Consider the following 19,271-nt stretch of genomic DNA (forward strand, 5'->3'; position numbering starts at 1 on the left):
AGTCCTTAACTAGCTGATCTTTGCTTGTAATGTATTTACGTTCTCAATGAGGCAACCTAACAGAAATACACCTAGCTTTTATTACCGCTATCCCTCTACCATTTGAGAAATGTGAAAGCAAAATGGAGGCTGGGCATATGTTTTTTCAGATATTTTTCATAGCTTCTCCAAAGGGTCTCTTGCAGCAAAACGGTCTTTGGGGGCTTTTATGCCTTAACATAATCCTCTGTTTTTGAGAGAGGCATTCAACCCTTTTGTATTTAATCAAATATCTTCTGATTAACTCATCTATTTCAATGCAGTGCCTCAAATAGCACCTCTCACCATTTTTATTTTGAGGATACAATTCCATTCCAGTTGGTGCACAAAGAGGATGATAACTGCAAAAAGTGCTTAATGAAAATGGTCGAACAAATGGAAGAACAATTCTTACCAGCTTAGTTATAATTCTATATCCTGTGACATGTTTACAAAATCTTTTTTCAGATATTGTCCCTAGAGGCACACAGTAACTATGCTTTAAAGAATTGGAAGAAGAGAAAATGTTAAAAATTTTATTTTTCTTTCTACTGATACTAAATAGAAAAATTTGTATACAATTTAAAAATTGTCTTTGGGAATGAGTAAGAGTTTTTTTCTACCTTTTTTATTTTCCTAAAATATACGTTAAAAAAGAAAATATGAAAGTACTGAAAACATTTATCACCTCCAAGACAAAAGCATCCTTCTTCCCATGTGAAAGATCTAGCTCTGTAACTTCATCAGAGCTTTCTGACTGAGATCTTAACAACCTGGAACGTTGTCTTGGTTCTGGAATGGGAGACCCAATGATTTCTTCAGGTAGCTCCTAAAAAGGGTATCAAATTAACAGTTGCTCTACATAGCTTCAAAATAATTCCAGTTCTAAGCAATTTGTTTACAGTTCTAAGAATCAGAACATTCTGAAAATAACAGAAATAAACAAGATCAAACTGATTTGATCATGTAGATTAGGAGATCTGAAAACTGCAGTAGGTTCACAAAAAATAGTGAAAATAATATATTAAAAAACAATTTACGTTCAACGTGATTCAATCTAAGAATTCAAGGATATACATATCATATATGTGTTTGATTCAGAATGCTTGTTTTTTAAGAATACAAAAGTTTTACTTACTGGAGGGTTAATCTCATAAAGCTCCTTGTTTTTTGCTATCGTATCATTTATTTTCTTTTGCATGTGAGATATATGCTGCTCATAGTTGCCATCATTTGGAGTCTTCCCAGCAATCTGAATACCACCAGGTGTTGGCAAAGCTGCTAGATACACACCTGTTGCAGACTTTTTAAAAAGTCATTAAGAAAAACGATACTCTTCAGCACCTTCGAATCTCTTAAACAAGCACGTGCTTTTAATATTTTCATAGTTTTCAATAAATAATGCTTATGCTATAATGCAGTATGATGTGTACATTGCAGCACAATCACTCTCTACAACATGTTTACTTGTGCAAAACAATTATTTTATGAACTCCCTCCTTCTCATAGATCTTTTGCATGATGGAGCTCATAACTTACCTAAAAGTTCCAAACAAAATACGAATTAAAACCTCTTTGTTCCTCTAAACTGTTGTGACTTTATATCTTCAAAATGAATTATGTTGATATAGGCCTTGGCATTAGTATATCTTGCATAGGCAAGTGATGGTTTCCCAGTTTCAAAGATTTAAAACCTGTCCAAACCATTTACAGTATTACTGAAGTTCTGACAGTTCCATTTTGTATTCACAGGAAACAGATCACCAGTTCAGACAAAAGAAAATGCAAACCAGTAAATATTACCCAAGCATCCTCTTACAGTGATGCAGGAAGAAGCATAATTCACTGTTCTAACCCCACATGACAGAACAAGGTTAGAAAATATTGTGAGTTAACATTTCCTCACTAACTTTAGGACACTTTCAATCTATAATTTATTTCTTCAGTGCCATTAAAGAAGAGGCAACAGATCTTTCTCTTGTTGGTAACTAACCAAAGGATGTATCTGAGAGACTTAATTGACCTTCTTTGTCACGGAACTGTAATGCAACTTGAGGAACAGGGATCTCTGACAAGACCTTTAAAGAACACAATCGTTTTTCTGTAATTTATGCCATTAAACCATTTAAAGCTTCTTTTCCTCTCATCCCGTTTCTAGTAATCTTCTCCTCTAGCAGAGGATCAAGACATTCCAATCTTCTTCTCTGGCACTGAAAGATAGCCTGTCCTCATCTGTCAACATTTAGGCATCTTACTGCTTCCCATCACTTAAATTTTTTCTTAAAATAACATTTTAATATCTCTAGTTACCCTGAATTCCACAACAAATATATGTCTTCAAAAAAATACCGTAAGAAAGCAAAAGAATTCCAGGATTAAAACTGTACTTACTGCCAACCCCATTAGCATATTTTCACCCACAGTGATTTGAATTCTTAGCCCAAACAGAGCATTCATTCCTCTCAGCTTCAGTTTATTCATCAGTTGAGTGTGCACTTCATATTCCATAAATGGCAAGAGATTACTGATAGATGTTGCATTTGCTTCTGCTTGAGCTTTCTTCTTTAGACGGCATAACCTGACAAGATGAAGTGGTATATGGCATCAGCAGAGAAACAGTTTCAATGGACTGTTGAAAACCAAGAGGGATAACAGTATATTTTGATCTCCCCCCCTCAACATATAACTTAATACAAATAGTTTATTTTTAATATATTTTAAAATCCTGTAAAAAAAAAAATAAAGTAAATCCTTGTCAGTAAGATCAAGGCAGACTAATGCACTGAGGCTCGATAACTCAGATTTGATCTTCATTTTTAATAGGAAGCTGTTTTAATTATCAATAAAAACATGTAACAATAAAGGAAACAAAGTAGAACAATATGTAACCTTCAGCAATATTTAAAAAATATTCTCTATCAAAGTAGTATACAAAAATTAGAAATACTGCATTTTTCTAGACTACTGAACAAAGTCACATTTCCTTCCTTAAAATATGCTTAAGGGTTGCTATCAAATAGAAACAACATGCCTCACACAGGTTGTTTTTCAAAACAGTCTGACAGCACCAAATAACTAACAAACATCTATTTCATATTTCTGTTGCTGCAAATCTCTTAAGTGCGCCACGTACAAGTACAGGAAATTACATCTACTGGTAGAACTTTAAAAATTCGTATTAATACAGTTATTCAAGGCACACTTGGGAATAAAGGAAAAAAAGGAGAAGAAAAATCAAATGCTCTCACAATCCAAGCACTAACAAGATTAAAAATACTTGTATTTCCATGGGGAAAAAAAGACTACAAATACCATCTCTGACTACACTGATAGTCATAGTCCATCCACCCTTTGAGTTTATAGTCCCATAAGCTGAAATTCAAACACCACACCAGTGTAATGACTGCCTACTTTCAGTGGCAAACTGTCATTCAAAAAGCAAACAACAACTTTTAATTTAATGATATAGTCAGACACTTTCTTCTAAGGACCACCATTACTACCACCATTATGACCATGAAAAATGTGGTAATTCACCCAATCCTATCAAGTTGTGAAGTTCACCTCAAAAATCTTTGTCATTATAGCTCCATGTCTTTTTTTTTTTTTTTTTTTTAAAGGGGGAGGGTTGATCAGAGGTTGGGAATGTTTTGAAAAACTATCCTAAAGAAGATGGGACATCTGCAAGCACTCCAGAGACAGAGCAGGAACAACACTGTGACACAAAGTCGATTTCCAAACTGGTGCTGAACACACAGTTTAATAATACGGAAAATACCAAAGGAGAACTGCACAATACACCTCTACAGTAGCTCCAATAATTCTTCTCTAACACAACTCAGAGAATGATAACTGTAGGGTGATTAAAAAAACCTCACGTGAGAAGTACAACCTCCTTCACAAAGCAGGGTCAGCTTGCGAGATCATAGCAGGCTGCTCTGAGCTTTATATAGCGTGGTCTTGAAAACTCCCAAAGGATGGAGAGTGCACAGCCTCCCTATGCAATCTGCTCCACTGCCTGACTGTCCTCATGGGGTAGAAGCTTTTCATTATATCCAGTGTGAATCTCTACTACCTTCAGCTTATGCCTCTTGTCCTTCCACTGCACACAATCCTTTTTCCTTCTTCTCCATTACCTCCCCATAGGTCTGGGCAGGATACTGTTAGATCCCCCTGTATCCTTCCTCTCTCCAGACATGACAAGTCCAGCTCAGGTGCTCCTTACTCTTTTGTTGGCCCTCTACTGAACTCACTCTAGTTTACTGATGTGTTTCTTAGTCTCAGAGAATAAAAAAAACTTAAAGGGTATTGTATTGACTGGTCCCCCTCAGTGTGGTATAACTAGCCAACATGAAGAGAGCACAGACCATCACCCCCTCCACATGTTCAACAAGACAGGTCCCACTGCAGACCCTATTACACTTGTCACAGTCATCCAGACAGTTACAAACCATAAACGACAACCCTCTCAGCCCAAGGTAGTAGTTACCTACTTGTGTAGCTGGCCACCCCATACAGACTGTACACAGCTAACCCTTCCTTCTTCACCCCAAATCTCCTTATTCTCTTTTCAAAATTCAAAGACTAGAGTATAAGCTGGACATAGCTGACAATTCTACAGAGATGAAGTTCAGTTACAGATGCAAGCACAGAATTAATATAACTGACTTTAACAGTTGAGTTTCCAAGGGAATAGCTGTAAATGTTCATGTTAGCAGTGGCAAACAGCAAATTAAAGCATGAAAACTCTAATCCAGGCAGACAAAACGCAGCAGTGTCCACACAAAAGTTACCAAGGGTTCCATCAGCAAACATGACACACAATACAATGGGAGAAGGCTCTCCTTCTCCTCCCATACCCTAGCACACTGTCATTAATGCCTAGCAATTCAGCATCAAAATTTCAGATTTGATAACATACTGGATTTTAGCAACATGAATTCTTTCAAAGATCTCTAAAACTTTATTAGGAGAACATTTTGATCGATACCTGGCTTGAATAAGACATCCCTTCCCAATAACTGCTGCCTCTACAGGAAGATCAATTGTGGTGAAAAGGACATCAGGAACTTTTTGCTTCCTGCAGTTGTAACAATAAGTGAGGTGAGCAGGGAATGGCATGTTCAATTCATCATATGGAATATGGCAAAATCCACAACCTGGTGGTGAAGCTTCTTCAATCCTAAAAATACATTATGGAGAACATACTTAAAACATCTGCATCTTATTGACAAGCATCAACATGTGCACGTGTATAAACACCTACAGCAATACCTACTTAAATCATACACTGCAGCTATACTCTGTTCTATTATACCAACATGACATGTATTGCACCTCATCAATTAAAAGGATAAAATTAGGCTGCACACTGCTAGATAAAACGATGTAATAAAATTTGTGTTCAAACTTATTATAGAAAGATCACATACATACAGTGGCCAAATGACTTATATAAATCTAAAATGTTTCTGAGCTGGCTTTAGGCTCTATGACTTTCTAAATGTAGTCCATGGTACAACTGCTTTACAGAGAATTTGCTGTACCAAATACGACAAAAAGCCTCTTTTACCTGGATTGTATCCACAAACCAAATGAGCAGAACATGAACAACACAACAACCATCCTACTGAGAAGCAGCACAATATGCATTAACATTGTAAGAATAGCAAATTTATTTCCTAAGATAAGGTGTAAGATAAAACTTGTTATTCACTAAGAACAGTTAGTCCCCCTCCCCAAAAGGAAATATCTAGAAACAACCACTATAAAAATACAAACAAGGAAAGCATAGGCTAACAGCATCCCGACAAATTTATTTTGTTTCACATGAGCAATTCTTCACAGTGATTTTTGAGGAGATGCTTAAAACAAATCCGAGAGACTAGGTGTCGCTTTGCCAAGCATACTTTGTCTTAAACATCGGCTTTGTCTACCTGGTTGTTTTTACCTTCCTTTGGCATTTGTTATCCTTGCCAAGATTCTTAGTAGTAGTGAAATATATATTGAGATAAAAATGTAATTTCCTTCACAATATAAACACAACATTTCTTTCTCTTCATCTCTTACTTTCCTGACAGAATGTCCAGTGATATACTGAATACAAAAAGAAGTATTTTTGTTCTGGCTACAGTTTTCAAGAGTTTATCTACATAATAACAGCCTCCTGCTAACAAAGTAAAAAAGTAATACACAGTACAACATTAGCAGGCTTATATGGAAAAAGTGTTCAGGTACAATAAATAGCCTTACTTACAACTACAGCAATCCCTTGAAATATATGATGACTTTTCTGACAAACTACCAATATACATTAATCTAATTGTTTTTTTCCTGAAAGTGTTTATCAATCATCACTCTTCACATTTTATTTGCAAAGGCAGAAACAAAGGGATATAGCAGAAAACTTCATGTTCTTCCTTCAGTTTAATGACTTTCTTCAAACTTCAACTAAAACATACATCCTTTGCAAGTCTGTGATCACCTTTGTTTACAACTATGCTACTTTATTTCCTATATAGCTCTTAAATAACACACAAAGCATATATACAGATGTTATAGCCACAGCAGCATTTGGCTTATGTACTTTATCATACATCTGTCTTTTTTTTTAGTAAGATATAAAGTTGAGAAAGATACCTGAGGAGTGCCAAAGAAAAACATTGAGTTATCTGTGGTTAGTATCAAATGTGTTACCTTATTCAGACTGTTAGAAATAAAAACAGAATATATAATTTGCTGCAGAGTTCCATTACTTCTGTTGTTGTTGTTGTTAGTGAAAAGCAGTAAAGTGGTTGGTCCCGCATCCTGCACTGTAACACTGTAACCTACCCTAATAGAGAAGAACTATCTTGGCTCTGAGGAAAAAAATCAACCTCTCCCTTCTCTGACCCTATGGAAAAGAAGCCAGGCTGCCATGACAACCTTTGTTCCAAACAGCCTTCCATGGTGCCATCCTGAAGAAACCTAGGGTTCAGTACAGCTGCTGTGCCAGACGCGGACAAAATACAGACCTCTTCACTATAAGAGAAAAGAATTACAACAAAGTGAATTCCTACTAGTTAGTGCCACTTTAAAATAAAACTATTAGATTAAAAGGCTTGTACTTAAGTCTCAGTGAATTAAATATGGCTATTAATTTTATGCATTTGTGCAATTTTATCCATTAAACCTTACACACAATCCTCTTGTGTTGTTTAAACCATTGTGTCAGTAAGACGCAGAAGGACTGAACAGAAAGACTCAAGAGCTTTGCACAAGTTTATAAAGAATATGCTACAGTACCACAAAGGTTAACCAGGTTTAAGAATGGTTTTCAATACTACAGTTAATAAAGCATAGAAATCCAGTCAACCAACCAAAGTAAAGCAACGTTATTAAAAAAAAAAAGGCTTTAAAGAATTAAGTAAGCTGGAAGTTGAGAGCCTCGTCATCTTACAGACATTCACTCTCAAAATGCAGCTACAATACAACACTGACAAGGATGCTTCTTGGAGTATAAAAAGCAGCAGAACAGTAAAATTTAACTACAAACTACAATAATGGTACATGTAGCATGTAATGTAACTGACTATATTCCTGATTTAGCAGAGTTAAAGCTTGCAGAAGTGCAAAGCATGATCACATAGCTTTTAGCATTTTTGAAATTGTTAAATAAGAAACAAATCTATAACACTAAGTACATAAAATACTACGTTGGAAAAATATGGAGAAAAGCTTTCCCACATTTTCTCAAATGATATATTTTCCTTCTTAGTTGTCATTTATTTTCAGAATAATTTTTCTTATACAATATCTAGCAGACCAGTACTTACAGAAAAGACCTTTGCTCTTTAAGCGTGGAATTAAAGTGAATTGACAAGTACAGAAACTCTAATTTTAAGTTTTATGCTTACTACATTTTTAAGTTTTAACTACATTAAATTTCTAAAGAAAAGGAAAGCGTGAAATAGGCAGTCTGTTATTAGGTTACCTCTGTACGCTCTTTTCCCATAGTTAAAAAAAATCCCCCAAATATTCATACTTTTTTATAGGGAGACTGATGACCAAAGGCACGTTTTTTCCATTTTTAGTGTAAATCCATCCACAAGGGATGAAACTTGAAAACTACATATATGAGGTAAATAAAGTCTTTAATACACCAAAAAAAGACAACCAGATAAAACAGTGTAAGGAAAAGAAACCCTGCCTTGTCTGTATACTAAGTGCTAGTGGAGTAGTTACATAGGAGAACAAGTACTTGACTTCCAAAAACTGTTCTCAAGTTTTGTTAAATACATTTTTTTTAAATGCAGTGAAGCAATAAATGTGAAGGAGCACACGTGAAGCAATCCATGTCATAGCTTTCAGACTGATCATTTCTGTTATCTTACTGCTTTATGGATAGACTCATGAAAGCACTGTGTAACTCTTACTTTCTTCAACTTACCAGTTGCAAAATAAAACAAAACTTTCTCCTCCTTATCTCTTTAAAAATGCAAATTACTATTACTTTTTCTTTGAAGTATTTCGGCATAATCAACTAGACAGAAAATAAATTTAGTAATCCAAGTCTGCTTCAGTTACATTCCTAGAGCAACTCAAACAACTAGTGAACCAAAGCGTTCTTCAGATTCACTCAGCCCCAGGAGGAATTCTTCACAGATTACTTTCCCAAGGTATACTAGACAAAAAATGTTCTTGGGCCAGAGAGAAAGAGGAGTAATTAAATAAACCCCCAGTTATTTCTCCTCATCTCCAAGCTTCTCACATTTTATTATTAAGCCACAAAACACCCAAGATTGGAATGGTCTTTGTCAAGGGGAATACAGCAAGACACTGGAATTTTGGCTTGAGTTGGATGCAGGTCTGGGGAACTTAATCACTTCCTAACCCTGCGCTTCAGAAAGACTACTGCAGAGCTGCAGCTTAACATGTTGAACAGTACTGTAGCATTCTGAGAAAAATAATGACATGCATTTTCTAGTAAGACAAACATTGACACCTGAAGTACCAATCTATCTTGATCTATCAGGCAGCACATTTGCCTTTAATGTACAATTAATACATTCTTAGTAAAGAGCTTGTGTCTTAAGTTTGAAGTTTACCATTTATGTACCAGTCTGCCAGTTTTAATCCAATACTGAAACTGCAATACATATACTTTCAGGAACAGTCTTAAGTATTTAGGTAGATTAAGTTTAGAAAATTTCATAGATAGATTGTTACTACAAAAACAAACATGCAGGTTTCAAAATAAAAAAAGAAATAAGAACAATAAAATGCGCATTAGAGAACAAACGAAAATCCAGTAAAAACCCCAAAAAAACACCTGTTAACAAAAAGGAAGTCTGACAACTTGTTTAACTTTCTAAGCACAATACCAATATCTAAGTTAATTCAACAAGCTCTCCAAAGTAGGCATGCTAGAGAGTAACAACAACTATGTTGAAATAGTTTATCATTTGTAATCCACTGCAGAAGAAATAAATTTTCTGTCGCATTTTGAAAATCAAATCATCATCATGATTTACCAAATGCTAGTTGATTCACTGTAGCCCACTACAGCATGACAACCCAATGCCTTGGCATGGGATTTTATTTCTTGTCTGATTTCTGCCCACCATGCATCTCGTGTTTCTGGTTCATCTGAAAGACAAAGCATAGATCAGTTCACTATTCTGCACTTTGTCAACATAAAGTTTCATGCAATTAATCTGTAAGTTTGAATTTTTTACATTCAAGTGTTTTATCTGACAACTTTCTATTTCCTAGCTGTCGCAGTTCAAGTATTGAGCAAACACCAACGGGACAGTTTCGCTAATTTTCTTTTTTTTTTTTTTTTTTTTAAATCATCCATGGAACTGGTTCTGACAAGTTACTGTGTTCTTGTTGGTGTCCATATGACAACTGACATCGAAGTATTGTAGATGTTGTTCCACCTACTCTAAGATCATACTGTCAGTTTCCAACAACATATGAGGAGAATGTAATTTGCAATAAAGCATCACAGATCTTCTGTAATACGGAAAAACTACCAGTAGCAGTAATGAAACGGTATTTATAGTGATAATATTTTACATCAGTGTACATCTGACATCTTTAAAATAACCTGAACAGTTTTTCCTACTGCAATGAGAAGTCCTGTTCATCAGATTTTTTAAATATTTGTTCAAGGTTATATCACCAGTCAAACACACAGTGTTCTGTGGCTCATTTCAGTACTTCTAACTTACAGAAACCATACTTATTTGCAACTACTTCTAAATTAACAACATTAAGAAGTCCAAGATGTATGCTGACATTCATCAGTTTATTCATTTTTTGCTTCAGTATCCTGGTGACTGTACTTTTTTTTTTTTTTTCCAAAATGGATTCTTTATCTAATTACCTTATTGTCTTTGAAGTATATCTTAAAATACATCCTACCTGCTTTTCCTGAAAACTGTATTAAAAATGCAAAGAAGAGTGCTACTAGGGTAAGTCGTTCAGCAGTAAGTTTCCGAGAACTAAAGCTCTCCTCCTGTGAACTTTTTACGTACAAGTCAACAGGTACAATAGCTTAAAACTGGAGTTTGTGAAGTGTTTCTTCTTTCAAAATAGCTTATGTGTACAAATGAACTTAGTTAAAAACTATGGTAATTGTTCATACATAAAATAAGAGGAAAAACAGTAATAAACAGTAGGCACTCAGATGCTGCAAAGGGATCTGAACAGATGGATTCATGTACATTTTCTCTGAAATCAACTCAATTTTGCATGGATACATCCAGCCCTTGAGATCTCCTTGCTAAATCACTATTTAAAATATTAATGCCAAAGTCTGAGATTCATTGGGAACCACTTTTGCACTTTGTTACTATTAGGAATGTTTCTAAGTATAGTGTATGATAATCACGTATCATGCACTAAGTTCTCTGACAACATGCAAACAAAAATGGAAGATGTAGATATACAGATATTTTGAAATTTACTGAAGCAGAAGTATTGCACAGCAATATGTATTCATCCATGAATTTACCTCAGCTTTTGATATGGAACCAGGCTTTCAGCTTTTGAAAATAAACTAATGAACATTTTCTAATAATTAAAAAAGCACAGAGGTTTGTATATTCAACCATATCTAACTTCAGATGTTAATGCTTGTGTACTCATAGCATTGTACTAAGAGCAGGCTTTGGTGTGCGGAATCAGGTTTATCCAAACTTGGCTTTAAGAACAAATAACTACATTGATGATTGTGGAAAACCCTCCTAAGAACTGAGACAGAAACATACACACCACAACACAAAACAGACTAAGGATTTTCATGAACTGTATCATGTTCCATTATAGGTGAGTTCACCTTCACCAGATTTCAATATATTCCTAGCAGAATCTCTAGGCACTATACTTTGCTGTTCCTCAAAGCGAAACCACTGTTGAAAGGACTTTTGCTGACTGGGAAAAATCAAATGCTCAAGGTTATATATACAGTAATCCTGACTCAGATGGCTGGGGTACTTGCTATCAAGGTCTCAAACTTTTCAGCTTTTAAGAGCTGAGAATCATGCGGAAGTAGCCCATCACATCACAGCGTTGGAGTTCCCAAGCTCAGCTAGGTGAACAATTTGTGGTACACAAAGGAAAGCAGGAGATAAAAATGTTGTCTTTTGCACGTGCATCTCTGAGTCGGAACAGAGACTGTCCTTGCTGCCACCAGCTGATGGTAGTAGTGCCAGTGAACAGAGGAACTTTGGAAACCCATTTTAAGGCAAAACCTACAAGGTCCGATAAAACAGGGAGCTGCATGAAGATGTGAGACCACAAGCAGATTCTGTAAATGTTGTCACTAACTCTTCACGGTGGAAGACACACGGATCTCAGGAGAAATTCTTCCTTCCCCATCCAATCACAGACAAGAAGTTTGTTTATTAATGTGTGTTTCTCTCTATAAGAGAAAGGTGTAAGTAGTAGGAAAAGTGGTATACTGACTATGCAAAACAATTCTTGCTCAGTTAGACTTGACCACAGGCTGGTGGCTACAATCATGGATGGAACAGCCACACAAATGTTTGCACTTCACAGAAAAACCTAAAATGGAGATGTAACAGGACTCTTGCAATCTTTTTCCAGACATATAGACTTAAGCAAAGGAAAACTGTTTTTATTATATCATCTGTTTTCTCTTCACACCATTAGGTACCATTTGGCAAATACTGCTAATGACCTTCCTATGACAAAAAGTGCAAAGGAAATGATGTTATGACGAAGGAGTTGAAAGTGAACAACAGGTGAAGCAACTGGGGATGAACAGGGAAAGTGCTGTGGAATAAAGAATGAGATTACAAGCAAGAAGATGACACCAAAAAAGAACGTGGTCTGACAGGAAGAACTGAAACAGAATGAAGTGTTGAAACGGAACAGATATGCTTAACGGGAACAGAAATGGCAGAGATAGAAGTGACGGGTCCCAAATTCTATTGCAAACATGTAAACTTTCCTCCACAAAAAAATTATCATTTAAATCAAAGTTTAGGAACAAGTTCCTGAGAGTTAACACAATTTTCTCACCTTGCCTATCTACAAGAATGACTTATCATAATGGAAAACACATATTATTGTGAGGTTGCTCAACACTATGCCTTGCTCAGGTAACATTTAACCCTTTACTAAGAATCTGTTCAACATCAAAATTAACAAAATTATAGAACTACAGTAATATAATCCATCATTTTCATTCTTATTAAAGATAACAATTTTCCAGCCATTGTCTTCAAATGTTCACAAGATCAGGCCCAATATCTTTCAAATAAAAATCCAACAAATTCTCATTGTGCAAGTTCAAAATTTATATTATAGTCATGCATAAACAAATGCTTGTAAGCAGAGGACCCAGTCTCCTTTAAGACATTTAACTGAGTCACTGTTTTTTCAGTTCCAGAGGCCAAATGTGAATCAGTATGTTTATATATTAATAGTGTACATTCACACACAGTTTACATGAACTTACCTTTGTATATTAAAATACAAAATGATTGTCTACAATTAAGATCAAACACCATGACATTGCAGTAATAAATTGATACAAAACACTGAATGCAGTGCAATGTGTAGCATTCATATTCTTCTGACAAATATTTTCACAAGCAGCCTTTTTTTGACACGAGCCACACGATTTCACATGGGGATGCCACTGTAGCATTTACAAGTTTAGTAAAGCTAAGGATTTACATAAACAATTAGAGGAATTAGGGAAGCAGGATGGCATGTGTCCAGTACACTCATAAGAGTGTCTGTTGCTGTTTTTTTGCTACGGCAAAAGCTTAAGAACTAAGGGTTTGCAAAGCAGATTCAGCAGACAGTAGCCAGAAACGGTGGGTATTTTGGCGCATGCTTGGATCAGGTGACAGTACAGACTGAAAACTATGGCAGCTCACTGAAATGGTTACAGAAAGTAATGGCCCTGGATTCTAGGTGGAAGCAAAAAGGCAAGCATACATAGCACTCAATCACAAGCTTTTCTAGCAAATCTATCAAGAAGTTTATAGCAAGGTTTATCTAAACTCCAAGCAAAAGAGTCTGCAAAAATTACACTGCTAATATACGCCTTTTATTGGAAACCAAAGACTACTTTCATTAATGTTTAAAAATTGGCATATTTATAACAAAGTGGAAGCAAACCCTACACTTTCTGGAGTTGAAGACTTGAGAAACAATGCTGAGAACAGTACAGTACTCTATAATAATTGTGCCAACTCCAACCTCCTTCAGCTGAAACCTTCCAAACTTACTTTATTAAACAGCTCCAGTAGTTACAAACATTGCGTTTATTTGGTGCCCCAGGTGTTCTTTTGGGCAGTTCCATAAGCCACCTATTTCTTGCCATCAAAATACAAGGTTGACTTCCATTAGACAGGATGTTGTCCTGTTAACAATACAGCCAACATCTTTCACCTGACATACTTGTTTCCTGTGAATCAGAAAACACCTGCATCTTTCCAAAGTTATTTCCTAGAGGTTCTCTTCAAGGCCTGTCAAGATTTAGCCAGAATCTGCACTAGGCAAGGGCCCACAGATTTTTTAAAACTTGAAGAAAACCTAAGAAGAACGACTTCTGAATTACACAGATTGTACTCAAGAGTTACTGTTTTAAAGCTGAATCCTTAGACATCCTGAGAAAATCGCTCTTAAGTAGGAATTCTTATGGTTCATTTCAACCTATTATTATGATTAGTATTGAAATCTAGTCAATATTTAAATCTACCATGCAGCATTCTGAAATGAGGAGGACAATCATACTATGGGAGTTTTAACAATCTACAAATGAGTCATTGTTCTGGCACCTCAAAAAATAGCAATGGAGACAGCAAATTTAATCTTAAGAGTCTTTCAGTAGGCAGAGCCATAACCCACACGTCCCTGAGCAGGGCCTCATTCTTAATAACCTCAAAGTTGCAGGAATGGACATAGTTACTGTGCTTTTACACTGCAAACTGAGCTTCCTTATCCCTTTATTCTAAACCCTTTTCTATTAAAACCTATTAGTCTGCTTGTACAGGAGGGACCGGGTTTTTTGTTTGCTTGTTTTGTTTTCTGGGTGTGGGTTGGTTTTGTTGTTGAAAGTGTTTTTTTCTTTTTTTTTTCCCTTTTTTTTTTTTAAACGAGACTCCTTTGTGTAGAAGCTCCGTGACCTACAAGTCTAATTTGAACCACTCTGGTTATCCCATAGATAATAGCATTTATCACCTCTTTAAAATATTTAACAGTAGGTGCACAAAAAGCCTCTTGTGAGTAAATTTTAAACATACAACTTGGTTAGCAAATAAGTAATCCTACAACACACCAAGACTAATCTACAACTTAAAGATTCTCAATGGCACTACAATACTTTTTTCACCCTCTTTAAATTGCTCCTCATGTTTAAGACCAAAAGATGTGAAAATGGAAAACTTTTATTATGATATAGAAACCGAAGGAAATCGATTACTGTGATTTATCAAATAGAAACTAAGATAGACTAGAACAGCAAAAATCAGTGCATAAATGCCAAAGAGAAATGGTACACTTACTCCTACAGACAAAACATTCAGGCTAGAGAATAGTACTCTGAGTGCTTTCCTGCCAACCTATGAAATGAGGTCAGAAAGCACCTATCTCATTTCTCAAGCCCAACCTGCTGAATGAGAAGAAAAGCAGGTATAAATGTTGATGTTGAGGAAGTTCTTCAATTATTGAAGATGCAGCATTAAGAAGATCAAGGATTAGAACCGCATCCAGCCTTCATGCATTTACAGGATGCATTTACAGCCAGTATTTCAGCTGGCTGATTGAACACAACCATTCATTTGCATGGCTAGTCTTCTATCAGGTTAGTCAGGCCAAGTGACTCACTCTGCAAGCACATGATCACCAGAAGACTGCAGGACCACATGGCAGAAATTGCGCAGAAAAGTAGGATCACTGCTTTTAGTGACAACTCATTGTTGGAGCATTTAATACCAAGATACACCTCTAGATGAGGAAAAAACAGTGTTTCACTTTCTTACATTCCCACAACTTCTGAATTTTCTTATACTCCAAATTCCACGAAAACCCCCTACATCATTGCTAGAACACTGGAGAACACTTTTCTTTCTTTTTGTAAGAAAAAAAAGAGAAGTTGCTTTAACTAGAAAACAGAATTAAGCATCTCTGTAATTCCTGTTTCTCTGATATGGGTGAATATATTTGTAATTTAGAAAGGAATGTATAGAATTATGCTTCCATCCAGGAATTCTAAATGGATCAAGATGTTTTAATTGTCATACCCCTAAAAAGCAATGATACAAATCATACTTCAGAAGTTTGGCACTTGGAATCCTGCCTTAACTTCCAAAGAGCTAACTCTCTCAGCCTTATGATCATAAGCAACCTCACATTCCTGACATCCCCAACACCAAGCCTTGAGACATTCCTAACACTTTCCTAATCTCAAACAAATAATCCTTGGAATGGGTTAAACACTCAGATACCTGAAGATTAGCAACTTCTAAGTCTCACGAATGACATCACAAAATACAAATATTTTATATAAACCAGTGCGTAACCTACGCTAATTCAACCTTGTAAATCTAAGCAACGTCCCACATGAGAAAAGAGTAACTACGTGGATTTTCACAGTGAAAAAAGCCAAGCCCCCACTGTTCTACACTTTGTCTATCAGTCACACACTTCAAATTATCTATGATTGGTATCAGAAATAAGCAAGCAAGAACCACTTGGACAGCCCACAGCATAATTTAAACTTTTCTAGACATTGCACATAGTCTTTGAGGAAACAGTTTTCCATAAACTGGTTCAACCATATCTGCTGAAAAATACTACCAGCATTAACTACACATCCATGATGGTAACACAACCTTTTAACTCCTCCTTTAAATTGTAGGTGGAGGTTTGATAGCAGTAACACAAGATACAAAATAGCACCATTTAAAAAAAATAATCTATAATACCACCAACATGGCAGTAATAATTTGGTTTACAGTGAAAGAAAATCATCACGTGACAACTAAAATGAACTTACAAAATATGCTGCATTTGAAGATTTAAAAAATGTTGTTATATATACATATTAAAAATTAAACCTAAAATTAAACTATTATTAAGACAACAAAAAAAATAAAAGATTAATCCTCACCATATTTCCTTAGCACTATAGTATACTTCCTTAGTTGCCCAGACGTAATAAAATGTTAAATACCAGAATTATTTTGTTTCTGGAAAATTAGTGTGCCAGGCCTACGTCTGTCACTCTAGTTTTTAGTTATTATCTCAATCAGTCATTCTTCCTATAATGGTGAAGTCCTTATAACTGTGCATAAGGTTCTTCTGATAACAAAATGAATGGGATATTAAGTATGATATAGGAATGTTTTAATTGTTCCTATTATAGTAACAATTGCAAAGTCTGCCATTTTGACAAGCTGATAGGTAATAAAGATAAACTACTTATTTCAGCTCTTATCTGCTGCTTTGTCATTTAGGCACAGTAAATACAGAGGACATTTTCAAATGACAGCAGTGAAGAGACTACTACCCAAAACTGGAGATTACCTGAGCTCATTACTCAGCTGTAACAAGTCAAGGTTTTTTAAAACGAGGGTGTGTATTTTATAACTAGTATCACTAACTGACCTACAGGTATGTTCTAAAGTTTTAAACAAGCATAACTATTTGGAACCTTAAAATAAGCAAGAATATTACTGTTTCTAACAATGATTGAAAGAAAAATACAGAGTTTCAAACAAAAACATTAATCTCTCAACAAAAACAGCTGTTCACAGACAGGATTGCCGCTTTCTTGCTGACTGCCATGCAGACAATCTACCTCACTGTACAATTGCAGAAATAAGATGACATTATTTGGCAGGAATACTGTCTCTGCATTTCCTATTCCTTGTTTACATTACTCACGTTTTTACGCATTACATACACAGAACCTCTGCATATATTATTTCTATACACTCAACCATTTTTTTTTGTTTTGATTTTAAAGACAAGCTAGCAGAAGAACCATCTCTAAATTTCTACATCCAATGAGTCTTTCCTACAGCTACTTCTGGAGCAAGTTCAGGACCTCGAGACAACACTAACAGAGGCAAAAACTCAGAACTTACAAAAAACACTAAAAATATTTCTGCAAATAAAAATCAGTAAAATGGCTTGGGTTGGAATGGACCTTAAAGACCATCTTGTTCCAACCCCCCCCCCACCACCACGGGTAAGGACGCCACCCACTTGATAAGGCTGTTGAAAGCCCCATCCAACTTGGCCTTGAACACCTCTAGGGAGGTGGCATCCAAAGCTTCTCGGGGCAACCTCTTTCCAGTGCCTCACCACCCTCTGAGTGGAACATTTCCTCCTAACATCTAGTCTAAATCTCCTCTCTTTTAGTTTAAAACCATTCCTCCTTGTCCTATATCACTATCTGCCTGTGTAAAAAGTCACTCTCCATCATACTTGTAAGTCCTCTTAAAGTACTAGAAGGCTGCAATGAGGTCTCCCCGTAGCCTTCTCTTCCCCAAGCTGAACATCCCCAGCCCTCTCAGACTTTTTTCATGGGAGAGGTGCTTCAGCCCCCTGATCTTCACAGCCCTCCTGTGGACTCACTCTAACAGGTCCACATCTTTATAGTGCTGGGGGCCCCAGAGCTGGATGCAGCACTCCAAGTGGGGCCTCACAAGGGCAGAATAGAGGGGACGTAGAGGGGACCCACTCCCTCGCCTGCAGGCAAACCTCTGTTGATGCAGCCCAGGATACGGTTGGCCTTCTGGGCTGCAAGTATACACTAAAAGATCAAAGACAAATTCTACATTCTGACAATGATCAGCCTTTGTTCAGTTATGTTGAATCTACTCAAAACTCTCTAAATGAAAAATAACACACAATCTCAAAGAAAATTATTTCATTAATTTAAGGGTAATTTAAGGGTATACCTACTTCAAAAGAGTATTCAAAAACCATTCACGTTAACTATAAAAATATTTGGAATTACTCACTCCTTTGAAATGTTTGCAAAAAAGTAGAGGAAAGTAATACTGAAAAACATTATATACTAATAGACATACTAATAAACTGAAAAGCTAAAGATCCATTCAGGTACCATGTAGCTTTTACTACTCCTCCCCCTGTTCAGAAAATCTTCCGACATCTGCCATACCCATTATTATATCAACACACGTAAGTCAATCTGGAGATTCTTCTGGAAACAGCTAGAGGTCAAGCTGAAAATTCTGCCTTGCCTGCTGGTTCTGAACAACAGCCATATTACACACTAACAGAAACATTCTGGCATTTTCTACTGCATTCTTTCAAGTATGCCACATTTACATCCCAGAAAGCAACAGTATGAAATGTAATTTGCACATTCACCATATGTTTGTATTTCTGTAAAGAAAAGCATTCCGTTTCAGAACCAAAATGTTTTCAAGCTTTCCTCTTACATTTCCCCACACACAAAACTAGCATTCTGGTGAATTTCACACTCCAACAACAAGTCTGGAATAACACACAAAGCACTCAAGAGATCCTTGGGAATTTTATTAAACATCTTTTCTCCTTCCATGTTTCTGACTACTGGAGCCAAAGAAGCACTATTGGAGCAGCTCCCTGAATGAGGAGGTTAAAAATGGAATTATTTAAGCACACTGTATACGTTAGTCTATGAAACAGCTGTATGCAAGAAGGGTCTCTATTCAACGAGTTCCTCTTACTTGCTAAGAAACCTTCCTTCTCTACATTTAACTTTGATGAGA

At 36.0% G+C, this 19,271-nt stretch overlaps 1 protein-coding gene across 21 annotated transcripts in view; it reads right to left on the reverse strand.

Moving 5' to 3' along the window:
* C2CD5 (C2 calcium dependent domain containing 5) overlaps window positions 1-19,271 on the reverse strand; it is a 67,280-nt gene that overhangs the window by 19,520 nt on the left and 28,489 nt on the right. For 12 of the 21 annotated variants that reach the window (XM_050708370.1, XM_035540796.2, XM_035540792.2 and 9 more), the window contains 6 exons: window positions 9,531-9,645; window positions 6,943-7,038; window positions 5,009-5,200; window positions 2,410-2,596; window positions 1,157-1,321; window positions 707-847 (listed from right to left, as the gene is read on the reverse strand). In XM_050708370.1, the coding sequence (XP_050564327.1) occupies window positions 707-847; window positions 1,157-1,321; window positions 2,410-2,596; window positions 5,009-5,200; window positions 6,943-7,038; window positions 9,531-9,645 (896 nt within the window). Of the gene's footprint in view, window positions 1-706; window positions 848-1,156; window positions 1,322-2,409; window positions 2,597-5,008; window positions 5,201-6,849; window positions 7,039-9,530; window positions 9,646-19,271 lie in introns of all 21 variants that reach the window. The other 9 variants (XM_035540791.2, XM_035540789.2, XM_050708367.1 and 6 more) reach the window with 3 other exon arrangements.

The sequence above is a fragment of the Cygnus atratus genome, chromosome 1 (genome assembly GCF_013377495.2).
Source record: "Cygnus atratus isolate AKBS03 ecotype Queensland, Australia chromosome 1, CAtr_DNAZoo_HiC_assembly, whole genome shotgun sequence".
In the NCBI taxonomy this organism is placed as follows: Eukaryota; Metazoa; Chordata; class Aves; order Anseriformes; family Anatidae; genus Cygnus; species Cygnus atratus.